Here is a 20,545-nt window from a genome sequence, read left to right as displayed (position 1 = left end):
AAAAAGGTTATATCGGATACTATCCATGTGAAATTCATTTTCCTAGACTCATCAAGAAGGTGGCGACCGTAGAAATTCTCAGGAACAAACCGCAGTAATTCCCAAACTTATGGGAAATTGACAATTATAAAGTTGTACAGATTGTGAAAACTAAATAGGCGTTTTGTTAATTTTATTTTTAATTTCTTATTTTTTTTAACCTTAACTTCGGACAAAATTTAGAGCGAAAATTGTAAAGTAAAGACTTGCAAGGAAAGAAAAGTCTGTGACAAGAAATGAAAATGAATTGTGTTTTTTTAATTTTTTACGAGGAGCTTAAGACTGCGGTGACAAACCCTATCTTTTGCATTAATTTTTTTTAACTTCCTTATTAAGTGTTCCATGACTCATTGTCTGTTGACGTTCTTTTTCGGAGTTCTCCAGGTAATTCGGGTTGCTAAGCTTTTAACGACAGTAACAAGTTGTACAGGTTTGGGTCCTACCGGCTCACCAATTCCGCAACCTGAGTTCTAGGTTACTTGTATCCAGGAAGCACCCAAGTTTGGGTGAGGACCATCCTTTACCCACCTTGAAGACCGGGAAACTGACAAGTAAAGGATTTTTTCCCCGTGCGCTGCTTAATACGATGAGGTTTTCGTTTGGTTTTCCCTCATCAGACGACAAAGTATACCTCAAATTCGGTAGGTTTCATAACGAATACGGATCGCCCACAAACACGTAGATAAGCGAGTAGAGCGATCTCGAGAGTGCTATAAGAGTACTTCATATGGAGTAAAAGTAATCGAGTTGATTGGGTCGAGTTAAAGTAACTCGATTTTATTGGGTTGAGGCTTTAGCGGTCAAGTCATACAGGTTGTCCTACCCGGCTCGCATTCCGCAACGCTTGAGTTTCTAGGTTACCTGTAATCAGGGAGCACCCAGTTGGGTGAGGACCATCCTTTACCCACCTAAGCAGGGAAACTGACAACTTAAGGATTTTTTCCCGTGCTATTTATACCAAACATGGTTTTATACGGTTTGGGTTTCCCTCATCCAGAAATGACAAAGGTATACCCAAATTACGAGTAGGTTCATAAACGTACGGAATACACCACAAACACAAGCAGGCGGAACAAAAAGCAGAAAAGACACGAACCAGAACAACCAAGTTAAACTAACAGAGACAATATTATAAAAATAAATCGATTATGGTACGTTAAAGTAACTACATTTGGAAATATTTTTTTTATCGAGCTATATTTACAGCGGACAGATACACAGTATTTATTTTACACAATATTACAGACGACACACACCAATATACACACAACCATTCTCCATAAATTACACAGTAAAATCAGGCACCCAAGTTTGCGAGAAAGAGAGGCCATCAACATTATTATCCACAAAAAAATATGACAACTATTTATCAACACGAATTAACATTTATATATACGTATTTTTTAACCATAAGACCACCCCCACAAATAGAAAGTCATACAGACAACGGATTATCACACCAGGGAAGACATCTTTTCCCGTACAAATACAAAAAAATAACTCCAAAATAAATTATATAAATTATTAAGCTTTAAACAACAGTAACAAGAAACAGGTTGGTCCTACCAGGCCCTCACCAATTCCGCAACCTGAGTTCTAGTTACCCGTAATCGGAGCACCCAAGTTTGGGTGTAGTTCGTAAGTTGGACCACGTACAAACTCATCTGCTGTTTTATAAATCAGCACGGGAAAAAATCCGATAAATTAGTCAGCTTGTCTGTCATAAGGTTGATAAGGATGGTCTCACCCCAACTTTGGGGGTGCTCCTGATTCGGTACCTAGGATTAAGGTTGGTGCGATTAGTCGAGCCGGTAGAACAACCCCTGTAGTGACTTGTTCCTGCGTTAAAAGCTCGAAACCGCAATCGGGGGCGCCCGTAGTTACTTTAACTCGACGCCAAATAAAATCGATTTAATTTTTAACTTCCATATTGAAGTACTCTCGTTGCTCTCGTTCGTGCTCTTACCGCTTATCTCACGTGGTTTGTGGGGCGAATCCGTATCCGTTTATGAAACTACGCCGAATTGGGTATTACTTGTGTCATCTGATGAGGAAACCCAAACGGTTAAACTCATTGTTGTATAAATAGCACGGGATAAAAATCCTTTAAGTTGCGTCCAGTTTCCCCTGTCCTTAAGGTGGGTAAAGGATGGTCCTCACCACCAAACTTGGGTGCTCTGATTACAAAGGTAACGCTAGAACTCAGGTTGCGGAATTGCTGAGCCGGTAGGACCAACCTGTATGACTTGTACCTGCGTTAAAAGCCCCCTCAACCCAAGTAATCGGTTACTTTAACTCCCCGCACCCAATAAAAAAAAAAAAAAAAAAAAAAACTCGATTCACTTTTTACTTCCATATTGAAGGTACCTTGTGATAGACCTCTCGTTAGATGCTCCTTGACGCTTCCACCGCGCTTATCTCACGGTGTTAGTGGCGATCCGTATCGTTTATGAACCTACCGAATTTGGGTATACTTTGTCGTCTGATGAGGAAACCCAAACGGTATAAAACGTCATCTGCCGATAGCAGCACGGGAAAAACATCCTTTAACTGTTGTCAGGCGCCTGCTTTTTCCCGGTCTTAAGGTGGGGTAAAGGATGGTCCTCACCCCAAACTTGGGTGCGCCCTTACAGTCAACCTAGAAACTCAGGTTGCGGAATTGGTGTAGCCGGTAGGACCAACCTGTGGGCCATACCTATACAAAACATGTCTTGTGTGCTTAAAATACCAAACAGATCACCCATTGTAGCCATGCCTCATACTGCTCATACCCCTCTTCTGCAGCCCTGTTACGGCCCGTCTACACAACAGGCATCGAAAAATGCTTTCAACGCTTCGCCCATTCACTTGAATGGGGTGACGTAGAAGATTTTTAATCTTCGCCGAACTGCATTGTGGGGAGCATGGCTTTGCGAGCATCGTGAGCATCAAAAGTTGAGCAATGTTCAACTTTTGATGCTCCCGATGCTTTCGAAGCTGGCATCAGCCAATCAAATCCCGTTTATGCGAAATCCTCTGTACAAGCGCTAGCCAATCAAACCGCGTGCAAGCTGGGAGAGCCAGACCGTAGTTCATTTCCTCATATTCCAAACGAGAAATTAAGGTAACAAATCACCCGGTTCTTTACGACCAGAACTATTTACCGGGATACAAACCGGAGGAACCAGGCATGGAGGGAGGTGGCACTGGGTGAAACTGGTAAGTTTTCACCTGTTTGGAGAGTTTATATCCAGTTTACTTCGTTTTAACATTGCTATTGCTTTGTATGTCGGGGGCGGGAGATTCATGTGATTGGTTGTTGGTCGCGTTGCTCGCGAAAAATCGCCAAGCTTCAGACACGCCCAGCTTCAAGATTTTTCAAGATTTGTTTCATGCCTGTGTGGACGGGCCATAAGTGCTAACAGGCATGCTAAAACATTTATACATTCATTCAGACTTTTATTTGGCCTGACCCTTGACTGCTTTTCGGCTCACTTGATTCCCGACTGCTTCACAGCATCAGAAATGCTACTGCAGGTTGACTTAAACTAAGGCAGCACAAAACAATGAATTCAACAGTTATGCTATTTCACAACCACACTGATACAAACTCTATGTTGGACCTTCAGGATTGACATATCATTAAAATACTGAATTATTGTTGGTAAATGCCTTTCTAATTGATCAATCAGCAGTTGATACATTTTCTCAAACAGCACACAAGGTGGGCTTCCCTCGGTTGGGCTGAACTACAGTTGGCGGAGGGCTGACCCTTGAACTGCTGAGCTGAGAATTTGTAGGCTATCGGGGTAATTTTGCTCCTCCACTGCAGTAGGTAATTTACAGCCCTGTCTGCCGTAGAGCGCCTAGGGCCAGACCCGGGATTAGACTGTGAGCAGCAACAGAGCCCGTGGATCACCATCAATCTCCACTGATTGAATGCAAATTGGAAAAGTACACTATGCATGTCAGTATACATCATGAGAAGAAAGCTTGCACAACAAACACACAAACAGCAAGCACATGCCCATTCTCTAAATATGCAAGCCTTATTTTATGTGCATGTGTTTGTATGTGTGCATGCAAGTGTTTATGTGGTGAGCAGACAAGCAGCAGAAATTTATGGGCTAACATAGTGGCTAACACATTTGCATTATAAATCTCAATTACATAGCATTATTTGTTTACCAGCCTGCTCAGATGGAATTCTCATAAGGTGCCCTGCAGAGGAGGGTCATAAATTCTTAATAAACTGCAGTGCAGACCTTTGAACGGCACTGACCTAAATCCTGCAGCTCATCTCTGCACTACACTCATTTCTTTAAACTTTAATAAGGCTCTATTACACATATTTAACTGTTTTTCAGAAACCCCAAACCAGACCCTGTCCACCTAAACATCCCAGTTGAACACAATCTGCCTGTAAGAAAACACGTCATGACACGGTCTTGTGCAGGCAAATGTGTGTTGAGATGCTGTGCTATCAGTCTGGGACCATCTGCCGATGTGTTTTATATGAGGACTAAACCCTCATAGGCCCTCCAGACAGAGGCACAGAGCACAAGCGATTAATATGCCTAGGTTAATGAGCAGACCCAGCATTGTCTTTGCTGCTCTGACTGTCAGTGTGTGTGGAGCTTGGTGCTGATTCCCTTAACTACTGCTGCTGCTGGAGTAGACCATTCCAACATGCAATGCCTTTGCTGTAAGAGGGCTTGTGGCATATCCTGCTTTGTTAGAGACATAGCCCTTAATATAAACTGCCTGGGTAAATAAATAAAACAATTTTTTGCCACCTGGCAATTAAACTGCTAATTAAAAGGCGAAGCACTCTTAATGGATGCATTTCTCAGGAGGGATGTTCTGTTCTCAAAACAAACACACTTCCCCTTTCTTTCTACCTCTCCTATCTCTCCATCATCCTTCTCCCCGCTCAATGTCCATCCCTGGGAGCCGTGGCTGATGTGTTCCAGGTGAGTGTCGCCTGCTCTGCTAGTGGCTCTGCTGAGAGCGAAGGCTAAGAGGGACAGCTGGATGGGTTCAGAGGCTGGAGGGGTCCTCTCTCCTGGCAAAGACTTCTGTTCCAACAGCCAAAGCTCTTTATGTATTCATATTTTGAGTGCTTCAAAAAACCCAAATAGTGTACACAAAAAAACAAACACACAGAGGACAAGATAGTGTACAAATTGTTTAGAGGATCGACGAATAAAAAATTGTCACACAAATCCTACATGCACAAATCCAAGTATTGTATGCTTGCTTCTGCAATAAATATGTAATCGGTATTACAAGTTTTCACACACACACACACACACACACACACACACACACACACACACACACACACACACACACACACACACACACCTGCCCATCTGTTTTCTTTAGGGGATAACACTGTTTTCATTAAAGTGAATAAGCATCTTGAAAAGCAGCAGTGAGGCATACAAAAAAGTCACTTTCCAGAACGGCTTATTCCCTGTTCAGATTATTCGGATGCAATTAGGTCACAACAGATAAGAGTTTTACTTTGTGATCGACGTACTCCTGCAATATTAAAGATCCGAGGTCACCATAAATAAAAGGTCAAACGTGCAGGCAGGTGAGACTATGAGAGCGAGAGATATAAATGCAGATCTTTCCATGACGTGTTGGCATAATTGAATTCCCTTGTCCTGTATCAAAAAGACAAAGGTTTTTGATACATCTCAAACGTTTGTTTTAATGTGATAAGTTATGGAATAAATGTTTTATAACCATGGAATGTTTTTTTTTAGTTGCAAATGTCAGAATTTATTTCACAAGTGCCGCAGCAGCCTCCACACACCTCTGCTCATCACACAAACAGCCGGTGGGGGAAAAAAAGCTATGATGTAAAACTACATCATCTACAAATGGACTGTTTGGAGACACATTTAATCACGCTGCTAAATAAGTTCAAACAGATTGGCTAATGACCCAAGCATATCATTAAAAATCCATGTGTTGTAGTCAGCCCTGAAACACTAGACTTGCTCCGACTTGACAAAGACTTTTCATGCTGTTTCAACGTTTTGCCAACATATCAGTGGATATGTCAACACAACCAGAGCAAAAGAGTGCGACAAGGTTATCAAAACTGGAATCCTACAGCAAACATCTAAAGCCAGTGTGTGCTTTTCTGAGCAACTGTGTGTTCTCGGATAAAAATGGAAAAAACCCACAGCTGCTACATCTAAACCACAGAAGAAACCAATGTCTTTACGAGAGAAGACCTCAACCTGACAACCATGTCTTGTTGCAAACATCACAACTTAACTCTTCCATGATTTAACACTAAACTGTATACATATTGCAGACACGGAGGCCATCATTCTCTGCCTAAGAGATGGCAAATGAATAAGTTGGGGGGATAAATCATGTACAGTGACTCCCTGAGGAGAGGTACAGTGCAAGTATTTAGGTGAAATATGAGGCCATGGATAATTGAATGTGTGTTTCCCAATGTCAAGGACCCTAGGAAGGTCACTAGGGTAAGGGATAGATGTGGAGAGATGATGGAATCGGGAATTGGGGAGTGGGAGATGGTAGAATTAGAGAGAGAGAGAGAGAGAGAGGGGGAGGGGGGGGGGAATTTGCTCCTAAACGAGCAAATGAGAAAAAATTTGATATAAGGCATATGGGCAAAACTGAACTTTGAGCACTGAGGGTGTTTTTTATATGTTTGTATACAACTCTTTAAGTAATGAGCACAGGACAAACGTTTCCTCCTACTCTGAGTTTTTAAATGTGACTTACACGCAGCGCTGTTAAGGACAACATTTAAAAACCACAAGGAAGCCGTGTCAAGATGCAATCAGTCTGAAAGCTTTGCTTTTTTAAACCCTGCGCGAGCACAACAGCACGCAACAATGTCAGTTCCTTCAGCAACACGGGAGCGGAGAACGAGTTGTGCATTTGTGTAATGGAAAACTTTACTCAACTCCACACATGCTGTCAACTTGCGTACAGCAGTCGGAACATGTATGACTTCGTAGATAATGAATGGAACTTTGGGGTTAATTAGTGACTATCAGAATGATGAAACGCAGTTGTAATTTGTGCTAAAAGGAGGAGGGTTAGGGAAATATAAAGAATGTATCGTCCAAAACATCAATTACACATCTGTCTGATTCTTTGAGCACATTCATGGCCTCATACCAGTGAAATATATTTAATATGATGCTGAGAAATATTTCAAGAAGAAAATCACTTAATTTGTAGCTCCAAATTTAACATCTTTCATGCCTTTTTAATTTTGCAATGGCCATGCCATTAGCGTTATGTCATCCACAAAAATGAGTACTTTTCTTTCATTTGTGCCATGTGTTGCCGCACTTGTTGCTAATTTATCGTGGCCCGGCAGTGTCGACGTAGCACAATTCCAATTATATATTGGAGTCCCTAGCACAAAGGTGTAGTGTGCATGAAATCCTTTGAGACGGAGGTTCATTAGCGACTTACATTGTCAGCGATGGTGCGGCCCAGCTTGTCCATTCGTGATCCTGCCTCGGCAATTTTCTTGGCAGCACTGATGACATCAGACGTATTCTTCAGTGGACCTTTCCCCCTGGGGAGAAACAAGTGGAAAGATCAGTCAATGTTTCTGATCTCATCCAATATGCAGGAGCACCATCTCAGTTATGAAGCGGCTGTTTGTTTTGGAAGGATTTTATTCCATTTTATTTTTTCAGTCAGAGGCAAGGATGGATAGAGAAGTGTGATTTATGGGAATAGTTCAGGGAATCAAAACACACACACACACACACACACACACACACACACACACACACACACACACACACACACACACACACACACACACACACACACACACACACACTTAGAGGGGCAGCCTTCACTCTCAGGGCCGTCCTTAAAGACTGGGCCCATGGTGCTGTACGACACTCTTTTGTAGTACAATAACCCCGCGATCAAAATCAGGTGTTATACACATTTTATCCCACATGTTTTCAGCATACGATTGATATAATACATTGGTGAAATGTCTTTAAGAAACATGCAGCATATTTTTTTCTATTCATATTTTCATAATTTGTGAAGAAACCCTGTAAGCACTACAACAAGATGGCCTCGTAGGCAATCATGTTGTAGTGCTTACCAGTGCCATATGTTTTCTATCACAGTGGAAGTGAGCAGTTCAATCTACCCAGAACCTTCTATTAAAGCAGTTTCAAGAGGTTTAATTAAAGGATAAGACGTAAACCCGACTGGTTTCAGTGCGTTCTGTCATGATGTCCACCAGGAGAACAGTTGGTTGCCCTTTAAACCGTTACACACAGCAGCTCATCATTGGTATGGTTATTTTCGTCCAAGAACTGACAAAACACAGAGAGCCAAAGAATAAAAGGAGATAATTGAAAGTAGACGGATGAGATTACAATTCCATTTAAAGGCTGGTCATTGTGGTAATGTTAAACATCCATCGCTGACCATTTGGGAGCCAAGCTAAGCCCGTCCCAACACAGGTCAGTCTGGCCCTGACCTGACCCACTGTTAAGCTTGTCAGCCATTTGCGAGGGTTTTTCTCTCCCCACAAGGGACTCTGGGACACAGTTGGCGAGAGGTACAAATTGGATTCAAAGCTGCTCTCTCCAGGCTAAAAAATGAGCAATCCAACCCAGAACAGATGGAATTTTGTGTACTGTTCTCTCCCTTTCTCCATCTCCCCTCTCTTGCACTGCCTCTGCTGCTCTGCTGTAAAGCTAGTCAGGGTCCAAGTGGAAGAGGCCACGCTTCAGAGCACAGGCTGGAAGCTCTCCGGGGACCAGTCAACCCCTGGAGACAGAGCTAGAGGCATTGTGATGCGTTTCTGGGAAAAAGACTCAGCATGAGTATGTTTAATAGAGTGTTGCTAGTATAGTGTTTACACACGGCATCTATTGCACGTCTGTCCGTACTGGGAGAGGGATCCCTCCTCTCTTGCTCTCCCTGAGGTTTCTCCCATGTTCCCCTTTAAACTGTGGGGTTTTTCTCTGGGAGTGTTTCCTTGTACGATGTGAGGATTTAAGGATAGAGGGTATTGTCATACTGATATTCTGTACAAACTGTGAAGTCCACTTGGACAAATGTAACATTTGTGATATTGGGCTATATAGATAAACATTGATTGATTGATTGATTGATTGATTGATTGATTGATTGATTGTGTTGTAGTTTGACACGATATAAACACTTCACATTACAAAAACCCAGCAACCACTGATTTCTCCCTAACCACTTGTTCCCTTCCTAAAAATATCATTTGCTTTAGCCCAGAGATATTAAGTGCCAGCTGCTCATTTTCTTCACCTTCTCCAGCTGTGTAGGTCGCCATGTAACGATAGGGAAAAGCTCAAAGAGTCGACAGATAAAGACAAAAAGAGTCCTGACAGGAAGAAATACTTGAGGCATTTTTGTAGTGGATTTGCACACTTAGTAGAAACCGGGGGGACTTCGGGTCTGGTGACAGCTGCAGGCCTCCAAATGGGTGTAAGCCACATAGGGACGAGCACTTTGCAGCACAGAATGCTCGAAGACAGGTGGCTACCAAATATCTTGCATGTTTCCAAGCCACACATGCCTTATTCATGAGTGCCACCACACAGCCATAAGCGATGCAGGAGTCGACGAGAATATCTCTCACTCTGGGCAGATTTGTCAGGAGAGAGGTCCAGAACAATTACCGCACACAGCATTAACCTTGGCAGGGCTTTGTGCCAGCTCAAGGTAAGGGAGCAATCATTTTTGGGCAGTGGCTGAATTAGCCAGTGACTGACCTTCTATGTGCTAGAGAGTCAAGGCATATTGTGAAGATGTATATCCATCCTGACACATATTTGTGCGTGTTCCGTCAGACAATAAAACTATATACAGACTTAAATCCAAAGGCTCAGGGCAGCAAATAAGTCACAATACTAAATTGAGGTATTATCCCATGAATAACAAAACTGAGCACTATTAACAACAAAGGAACACAAGCCATTCCCATTGCTTTGTTTTAAAAGCTCTATTTCTAATGGCCAAACGCTGACCATATATTATGTAAAGTACTTATTACACTGATCGCTAAGGTCATAGACATTAAAGCTTGACCCAAAATACTCCCTAAATACAGAACTTGGCAACCCCAGATAACATTAATAATTTAAAGAACAAATAAAGTAACTTATGAATAGCCAACGTGGAAAGGTTTTATTATAATGCAAATCCAGATGCTAAACTGGATTTGATGTGAACATCAAATCAGGAGAATCACTCCAAGGCTCCTAAGCTCCAGTTGGGACATCACATTGTTGCTGCTGCTGCTGCTGCTGCTGCTGCTGCTAGGTGACAGTTGCAAAGGTTAGCCATGGTGGATTTCTAAAATGTACATTTAATTTGGATTTTATTTTCCTGCTGAAGATATTCGACTTTGGGATGGCATTCCAAATTAAAACACATCTGTTCTTTCAAGCAGATTTAGAGTGGAGGTTTGATTGATCTAAATCCTAGATGAAATGTGTAGGAGATAAGAGGCTTGGCTTTTTTAGAGTTTAAAATCCAGTCAGTGTGAAAAGAAATGCCTCGTCAGCAGAACAACATGAAGCAGTACTTCTCTTCTTGAATCGTTTCATGTACTGTTAAGTAGTACTCAACTAACAATTGAGAAACGCAACCACAATTTAGCAAAAGGACACTCGATTAGCACCAACATATTTGATATGTATATGCAGCCAGAATCTGACCAAGATGTGTTGAGATACTTTGTTGGATTCTAAAAAATGATTTATAATTGTTTGTGTTTTACCAGCGTAGCTTTGTTGTTTCGGAAATGTCCTACAGACCTGATTTTGAACTACATTTGGATTTATGCAACATTGTATGCAGATACTAAGCCATAAGGCTTGGAATGGTGCACATGTAGAAAATGTGTTCCAGTAAGAGCAGTATAAAGAAAGCATCAATAGGCTTTATCCTAATTGAGGATCTTTTTCATTTGAATGCCTTTGGTCTGCCTTATACTCTAAAACAGAGGGAGAAGCAGCCTTTATGTTGATATAAAGGTGTCACCTCAATCAATAACCTTTTAAAATATATACACACAGCTGACGCCATCTAATAAAGAGACATGGCTGGCACTCTGGAATCAGCATGATTTGCATTCCGTTGACATGTGTGTCTTCAGTGGCAGCATTTACTTGTCTTGGTCCTTTGGATGAATAGGCAGCAAATGAAAAATGGCAGGGTTCTGTGTGACCTCAGTCGGATCCCTTGCTGTGCTACTATTTGAAACTCTGCTTCAGTTTCCCAGTATTCTATGTCTTTGGCCGAGGGATCTTTGAGCCATTCAAAGGATGAAGATTGAGAGGCAGCATTTCCCCGTCATTACGGATGTGACTCAGAGTTAGGCACAAAATGTACTCATGAGTAATTCACTGGAATTTAAAAAAGGCACAGTCATACAAATACAGTCAGGGGCAAATACAGTCAAAATGTTTCCTCACATCCTCCACACAAACTCACGCACACTGTGTGAGCTAGGGGTTTTTAATGATATCAGTTCTTCTTTCTTGTTGTGATTTTGCTGCAGGATTCTTGAAGAAAACATTTAGCAAGATGAGAAGAAATTACATAAATGTTGTCTGAGCGAGAGTATTGATTCATTTTGGAGTTAAACATTGCTTCTAATATTCTGTTTTTATTTCGGTGGTGGCTCCGTGCTTTCATTTTTATTTGGATCCTTGATGTTGTAAAGCCAATGTGATGTTGATTAAGAAATACATTTTTCATCTCTCTCAAGTAGTTGGTTAAACTAGCAAGAGTTGCCAAACAAACTGCATTTCTGCTAAATCAATACTTCTGAAATCCGAAACGTTTGAAAGTTGCTTGTAACCACAGATTCAAACACTGTTACACTTTTGTTAAGTAGAAGCTGAGAAAATGTAATAACTGCAAAATGTAATTTAGCAATCTGGCAAATCCTGATTTCTAAGATGTTTTTGTTTTTACTCATTTCTCTACTATGTTCATTGTCCCAACAAACCGTTGAAGGGGGGAATATGGCTACCCTATAGCAGCTCTGCAGAGAGAGATTTACAGTGCACACCGGATTTATTCGTGTACCAGAGAGGGAGAGATTTGATGCACTGCTTATGGTTGTGCATATTAAGATTAGGGGAGGAAGGGAAAATAATCAAGAAAAGAAAATTCTACCTACAGAGCTGCTTAGGGAAAATGAAGAGCGTTGATGCATGAACAGTAGTGTTAAAGTGGGTGCATTAATATTGAGATACGGGCGAATGTTGAGGAAAAAAATGTAGGCTTACAGGGTGATTGTATTTGGCTTAAGTTAAACATGCATTTTGTCCTGGAGGCATTCTGCTTGAATTGCACTACTATTGGAATATTAATGGGAGGACTGTGGGATGACATATGTAAACAAATGTGCAGCCATAACACAAACCACTCATTCGGATGTCTGCTGAGGCCAGGACAAATATCTACAATTAAAAAATGGGCCATCAGCCGCTAGGAAAAAGAAAAAGGCCCTGGGTGTGAGCCAAGCTTGTTTGTCCGCACTCACCTGGTGAAGTCTGTCATCTCCATCATGACCATGCACATCTGCTTAGCCAACACAATGATGTCGTTTCCGTTGTCATCCCACTTGGACACCTCGGCGTCCAGCTTGCTCTTCTCTTCCTGGAAGCTAGCCACCTGTTCAGCAATCTGCGCCCGCTGCTCCTGGGGCAACTGGGCCATGACAGCCTGGAGGAGGAATTATGGGAAGCGGAGAGGGTTAGCATACTGTTAGGGAGGCCATTGCTGTCTCCGGGGCATTTTGTTCTACATCATCTCCTATGGTTTCCATGGATGCACACATGTTTTTTTGCCAGGGAAGAGCATGGTGCTGTGACACTATGGTGCACTACACTACTATTCTTACATTTCTACACTTGCTTAAATCAGGCAATTCAATGATTTGTGCAGTTGCCCAAGAACAAGTGAAGAGTAAAGAGTTATTTATCTATTTTGCATTGAGTATAGCCGGCATACTGTTCCCATATAACTTAGTAGATCAACAGTTTGGTGAAATTGTGATAATACTTCATTGTATTTGTAAATGCAGAATTAATAGCTCAGCTGTTGAATTGGGCTGCATTCAACTTAATTGGTGCACATGAAAAAGGTGTAGCGTATGTCTCTTGTTTTTGGCATGTTTGCATCTTAAGACAAAAAAAATGACCTCATAAATTGCTCTCTTTTCTGTAAATAAATGTCATCACCAATGCTCTCAAGTAGACATTTCCCTGATTGGCCCAGGTTAAGTGGGGATTTGTTCTGGGTTCAAAAGGAGGTTCATAGCCACTAAGTAATATTACGTGACAGCTTCTGGAAAAATATACATCTATTGAACTCCTTGCCCTGCTGGCCAGAGAAGGAGATCAATATAAGGGCATTTGTTTAGCGGTACTTAATATCATGTGCAAATGTGTTTAGCGCCATTTCTATCAATCCTCTTGGGCTTGACGGTTAAAGGGCAGTTTCAAAACAGGCAATCAGACATTCAATGAATGAGCTTGTGAGGCCGAAGTGGGCAGACACTAAAGAGCAGGAAATCGAATATCATGGCGTGAGTGTTCATTCCATTACTGGTAAATGGGAGTCTCTCTCTAGAGTCACCTAAGCTTATACAAAGCTGTTCAGGGCAGAGCAAATATGAAAAGCCCACACCTAAAAAACATCCGGATAAGCTTTGGAGAACAAAACAAACAGAATGGAAATGTACTGAGGGATCGCTCCACCATTAGGGAATTTTGAGATTAATTCATTACTCTTTATTTTGTAAACACTTTATTTCCCCAGCTTTTATAAAGAGGGCAAACAACAACAGAATTCATTTGTATTGTTATAAGGTAGGCTGCGGGAAAATGTAACCTCAACATTCAACCAGCAACAGAAATTGACTGGTTCCAACAACAACCAGATTGGAGTTGGATCTTTTGAAGTCTTGATTTTTCTTCACTGAGTTGTGGGTAGCAACTGTTTTCCACACAACGGAGGTGGTGGTAAACAAGCGCTGTATGAGGGAAAACTTTAGTTATGGTGGCATTAAGTCAACTCTGCGTAATTAACAGCAAGTATGAGGGTGGTGTGTTTTAGAGAACAACAGCGCCTCTGAAAGCGCTCACATGACCGTACAATCACAAACGACCCTCAATAAACAGTGTGACTAATTTTCTAAATGCGTACAATTATTTTCTAAAACTACAGCCTGGTGATAAATTGTTCCTGTGATTATAGTATTCTGAACTATATTTGTATGTACCAAGCGAGTCATTACATATTTCCTCTAATCTAAACAAGCTATATTAATTTACTATTACAAGAACATTGCAAGAGAGAGAGTACATCTATGGTCCATTAGTAAATTCAAATCAAATGTATGGGTGTTTTTTTTTCTTCACATATGTAGTTACTTTCTAATCAGGTATTATTGATGCTATTTGAAAGTGTACGATTTTAGAGGCAGGAGATAAGAGCAATAAATGTCTGTTAATACCACACGAAGTGATGGACATCTTACCCGTGCACTCTGGCCGGCAATAAGCTGGTCATCCTCCGTCTGCACGCTGGTCCTGCTGCGAGCATCAAAGTCTTCAGTCTCAAAGTCAGAGTCGTCCAGCTCCTCTGGAGTCTGTAATGGATCAACAGAGAGAGGAGAGGGGGGGGGGGGAGGAGAAGAGCAGTAACAAGAGGGAAAGGTCAGTAAAGCAGATCGTTTTTAGGGGAGAACATAAAAAAATATTGGCACACTACAGCCTTTTGAGCACTATCAAATAACCAACCTGATTACCATCTAAGAGAAAAGCCTTGACGCTGCAGCAAGGGCAGCATCAAATAAATGTGTTCTTCCCCATAGCTCGTCACAAGAAACCATAAACTCTAAATGCATTTGTAAATCAAGTGTGACGTGCAGCATATGCATTTGGAGAGAGAAAATGAAGGTACAAGCTGGTATGAAACATATTGTGGGGCAAAATACTCCTGAGTCCCATCTGTCGCTGCTCTCTGTGGAAAGGCGTGTGAGGCATGAGCCGTTCTTTAAGAGTGTTGCTACTTCATCTCTGATCCTTCACCTCTGCCCCAGCTTTGAAAGCAAAACAGGCTACCATCAAGATTTCCCCCCATAACAATTAATATTCACAAGGATTTCTATCTCGACAGGTCATGCTCGAGGCAAAATACAATGCTGATTGACAGGGAAATGTATTTGGTGGTGATACGGGCCCAGGGAAGATGATGTGGACAGATAAAGTTGCATTATCACGCCTGTGCCGCTACTTGTGCTTATCCAGCTGTCTCAATACCTCCCTTCTGTAATGGATTTGGAGCCCCCACGTCTAAAAATAGCTAAAGGTCTCTGAACAACCTTACACTGCTTTATGAAATGTAGAGATGCTGTTGTTCTCAGGGGAATGGGGGTATGGGTTTCGGATACAAAGCTATAACTGTGACTCATAGGCATCTCTTTCAACCCAGACAATGCTGCTCAGTGGGGCACAGATATCACCTGCTGTGGCCTGTGCAACAGATAACCTGTGAATGTGGGATGCTCAGAAACGATAGCTCATAGTGAGCACCCGATGGGACAATACTGGAGAGATTTGAAAACAACAGGCTACCGTTTTAATTAAAAGGGGTTATGAAAAGGTAGCACTGCTGCTGAAGCAAATTATACAATATTTCATGTTGTGGCTAAACACTAATCAATATTTAATTTTGGAATGTTCAGACCCTCCACTGTCTGCCTGCAAGCTGAAATATTCATTTCCACCTGTTTCTGAAGTGTAATAGAGAAGAAGAGAAATGTTCTGTAATAACAGCATTGCGACAGCCCTTGAAAGAAGGCTCTAGTATTTCCTATCATATCTGCTTGCTGATGTGAACGGGACACTTCAACAGTCAAAATGTCTTTTACAATTCTTTATGTGACATTCTTCTGGTAGCCTCTGCGATAGGAGCAGGTTTCATTTTAAGGACTGAGCCAGAAAATTCACCTTGGGCTGTGATGCACAGCACAAATCATAAGGTAGCGACAGCTGCCCCCCCGCATCTCGCTGTCAGCGGCTCAATGACTTTGAGACAGTTTGATGTCTGGGAGGCATATTCTCTGATGTCGCTGTAGGTGGGGAGAGGGCTCTGCCCGCCTGTCACATATCCAGGGGACGGCCAACATGAACCGCCTGGGCGCCACTTACAGAGGTTAAAGACTTGTCCATCTTAAGCAGCCCCAACCACACAACTGTCTGCTCTGATTTAAGAGTGGGCCACTGTGCCGCGCGTGCATGTGAGCTTTATAGTGAGATGGCTAGAGAGTGAATGTGCAATTGTGTGTGTGGACATGCCCTCTACAGAAGTTGCCTTGTAGTGCTAAAGCTGATTTGTGATATTTCATATAAAGATATATCATATTTAAGAGTGAAACATGCCGAGTTTCATCTATAAACTGTGCCACTGAAGGGTAGTTCAGCCGGGAAAAGGTTCTTCTCGAGAGGAATCATGGTTTTTGCTACACTTGCTCAACTTCATTACAAACAACAGCAGGTAGGAGAGCGTAAGTGGACTTCTGTGCAGATTCTGCAGCAAAGTTCACAACTATCCAGCTGATCATCTGAGGCCCTTCCTTCGGAATAAACACCACAATCTGGGATAATTACCTCACACACCTGATCAAAAACCTTGGCAAACCCATGGGGAACTGCATTGTTTTTTCTTTTAAGATAGTGGCTTAAGTTTGAGTTGAGTCTCATCACTATCTCTTGCTCAGCAAACAATGTCAGAATGTATCTCACGGATGAATTCTAAGTAGGGTTGCAAAATTCAGGGAATTTTCGAAGATGGACATTTTCCATGGGAATATAAGGGAATAAACTGGGAATTTTCTAAATTGCAGGTTGGCTCTTCATAGGGAACTTAAATATAGTCGGGGAAAGCATACTTTAGCATAATCTTGACTAAAACAAACAGATGCCATTAAAGTACACTTGAATATCCATGCCATTCCTCACATGCACATAGAACACTGCTTACTGCATGGCTATTGAGACCACATCCCCTACAGGATGGGGGGTGCATTTTTGAACAAATGATTGTTTAATAAAATAATTAAAACGTGTTCTGTTCTACTTACAAATAAATCTGTTGAAATGTCATGTTTTTTTAAATTGTATCATTTTGCATGGATGTTTTCTTATGACAAAACAAAATGTTTATATTTATGCTTGGATACGATACAATTCGATTACATTACCCTCAATTCCCAGTTAGTTCCCATTAATTCCCATGGAAAGTTTCCAATATGGAATATTTCCCAAATTCCCCAGCTTCATTTCCCATGGAAATGTACCGGAAATGTTCCGCCCCTTTGCAACCCTAATTCTAAGTAAGCAAGATCTTTGGGAAATCCTCTGAGATTTTTAACACACATGCACGCCTGCACTCACACACATACACACTCCTACCCACCAGGTTGAGCTCAGCCCGCCCCACAGGCCCAATGTTAACAGCTTAATCAATCTGGATAACAAGAGAGGAGCCGGGGCAGAGGGAAAGTGAATGTAGTTCTCTGCCTTGCAGTCCAACTCAAGAATGCTAATTAAAACCTCCATCTTAAATCAATTGCTTATTATAATGCAAATACAGCATAATGGTCCCCCTCTCCTTTGGTTTTATCTGTCTGAGCAGCATTACTCATGGGTGCTCGGGCACCGTTTTGAGCACCATTGTCAACAGAAAATGTGCTGTCAAGACTAATGATTCCAATTCAAAAGATTAAAGTGTTGAAAATAATGGAAGATGGCATAATACAACCAAGCAGCACATTATATTTCACCCAAGTAAATACCTAATTAGGTGCTGGATACATTAGATGCAGTTAAAACAAATCCACTTACTCTTCAACATATACCGGATCTAATTCTATTGAGTAGTCAAACTAGTTATACTATAAAGCTTTAAGAACTATCCATTTCTTTTTATAACTGGAGTGGGTTTTGTTGTTAGCTCATTGTCAGTCAATTAGGTACCCAACTACCATCTGTCTCAGTTATAGTTCCCCTCAAGCAAAGGCCATTAACCCGCAGACAACTAAGGCTGTCGTTGCACTAGATTGCAAGACTGGTCAATTAGGTATGCTCTTGCATGAGACAAGTTAATCATTGGCTCCTGCACGCACATACAGTTTCTCTCATACCATTAAAAAGAGCATCTGGTCCACAGAACTATGTGTAAGTATTTATATCTATGTGTAACATTCATTTCTATTTTAGTTTGTTCAGTCCAATATTTATATTTAATGTTTGTACATGCATTTGTGTTTATTTGGAATAGTATTTATCATTCTTTTTAATGTAATTCATTATATGATATATTAACTATAGAGCTCATTCATTTCTAATCGAGTTCTTTCTATCCAATATTTATATTTAATGATGTCTGTACATCCTTTCGTGTGTATTTGGAATAATATTTATCATTCTTTTTAATGCAGCTTATTTTATTATATATTAATGTTTCTTAATGTTTGCTTTCTTTTATTTTAATTACATTTTCTCTTACTATGTTTATGTTATTATCTACAAAATCCTGAAAAGATTGAAATCATTAAATGAGTGCCGTTGATTGAACCGTTAAACAGGTTTTCAGGAGTTACAGCTTCTTAATGTGTCCAAAGGCAGATTGCTCTATACATGCTATAAGGTGGAAGAGTATTTATTTACTTCTGACAGTTTCAACTCTGTCCATCGTCTAGTGAAGAAAAGGTCAAAGATGCCTCTTGCTATATCCAGATGTTATACACAACAGGGGGAAGATAATACAAATCAATCTTAAAAACCAACGGAAAACAATCAGTGCAACTTACTCTGATCATGAGCACAGCCTTGCGAATGTCGCGGATTCCATCATAAACCAGACGGGACGCGTCGATGAACTCGTTCTCATCCACAGGTAGAGTGGGGTTTGCACTCAAGGCCTCCACCGCAGACTCCACTTGCTCTGTGAACCGCGGCATTACTGCCGAAGGTGACACGAAGGTCGGGAGGAAGAAGGGAAAGAAAACAATATTGATGAAGATTCGCTTCAAAAAACACTAAGAGAAAGAAGGTTTATAACCAAAGAAAGCACAGCCTAAAATAACAGAATAAACAGACACCTTGGGAGGGAGGGCAAGTGTTTAACCACAAGAATATAAAAAGTAAAAAACAAACAAAAACAGAGCTAAGTATGGTCAAAACCAACTGTCCAGCCACCCCCTCCAAAACAAGCCAATGTGAAAGCGTTAGCACTGAGGTGAGAATTGTTTTAAGCAGCGTGCCTCTGCTCAGCTTCCTCACTATCCATACTTAACACAATCCTCCTGAGAAAGCAGGTTATCAAAAGCTACCCGACATAAACAATTAACAACATCAGTCTAGTGAGGAAATAATATTTGATATCATATATGATCGTTTTAAAAGAAAACCAAAGCAAGTGTGCCAGCGAAGATAGTGGCCTTTTAATGATGAATTCAAAAGGGTGTATTTTGTTGGGTGACTTACTTACTGCCTTCGTGCTTTGTATGGGAACAAAAGGCTCAGGGGAATAGATTTACAATTTGCATAACAGAGTTTTAAAGAAAATAATTCAGATCGCTCTCCCAGTAGGCTTGTACTTTGCCCCATTCACGAGATAAGAGCTCCAAAGGGCTCCCTAGAACATATGCGTTCATAGCATTTCAAAAATTCATAATTTAGGATTGGGCTGGGACTTCATGGGATTTGGGTTGGTGCTTCAAAGCGTTTATGACCTGAAGGCTTCTATGTAGATATTATATTCAAAGGAACATTTAAAATCTGGTAGTACTGCGATGGTTCAGTCAAAGCGATCACTTCCCCATCACTGATGATTTCAAATGATTCCAAATTCAAAGAGAAAAAATTGCAACAAGGCATTGTCATTCTTGTCAAATGTGAAGGTAATGAACTCCAGGGCTTTCTTCTTTCTCTCTCCGTGGCACAACCCTATTACCAAATCCATCACACATTATTCAACACTAGCACACACAATGTTTGTCAAATAGGTGCCCTGCATTTTTCCATTGCAATCAATACTTTGTATTCAGTTGTTAGGACAAAGATTGCAGATCTTTTTTTGTCATCATTAGCTTTTTGAAAGGACAATATTAATAATTACAACCATTTTGAAATTAAAGGAAAAATGCATTCAAACTCATGAAATGACACACATACTGATGCAATTCAACTTTTGAAAACTTTCCCGCACGTATACCGATGAAAACTTTAAATCCGTGCCTGGTATAATGCTCAAATACCTGCCTTTATTTGTCACATGGTTGTCAGTTCATGTCAGAGCAGAAATGTGACATTAAAGATCGAGTTTGAACCTGAATTCCATCACTTTATTTTGGAGCTGACATCATGAAATCTGACAAAAAGTCTAACGAAAGCCAATGTCTCCAAAATAAAAA

The 20,545-nt window shown here is 41.0% G+C and overlaps 1 protein-coding gene across 2 annotated transcripts in view; it reads right to left on the bottom strand.

Annotated features, from left to right (window-relative positions):
- Positions 1-20,545, bottom strand: part of ctnna1 (catenin (cadherin-associated protein), alpha 1) — a 77,926-nt gene that overhangs the window by 9,796 nt on the left and 47,585 nt on the right. For both annotated transcript variants that reach the window (XM_010787743.1, XM_010787744.1), the window contains exons 13-16: positions 18,941-19,092; positions 14,603-14,713; positions 12,602-12,783; positions 7,501-7,606 (exon numbers count right to left, since the gene is read on the bottom strand). In XM_010787743.1, the coding sequence (XP_010786045.1) occupies positions 7,501-7,606; positions 12,602-12,783; positions 14,603-14,713; positions 18,941-19,092 (551 nt within the window). The remainder of the gene's footprint in view (positions 1-7,500; positions 7,607-12,601; positions 12,784-14,602; positions 14,714-18,940; positions 19,093-20,545) is intronic.

Source organism: Notothenia coriiceps, unplaced genomic scaffold, assembly GCF_000735185.1.
Source record: "Notothenia coriiceps isolate Sejong01 unplaced genomic scaffold, NC01 NC01_scaffold00031140, whole genome shotgun sequence".
NCBI classification, from domain to species: domain Eukaryota; kingdom Metazoa; phylum Chordata; class Actinopteri; order Perciformes; family Nototheniidae; genus Notothenia; species Notothenia coriiceps.
The sequence above is the reverse complement of the archived record's forward strand: the minus strand, read 5'-3'. Positions and strand labels throughout refer to the sequence as shown.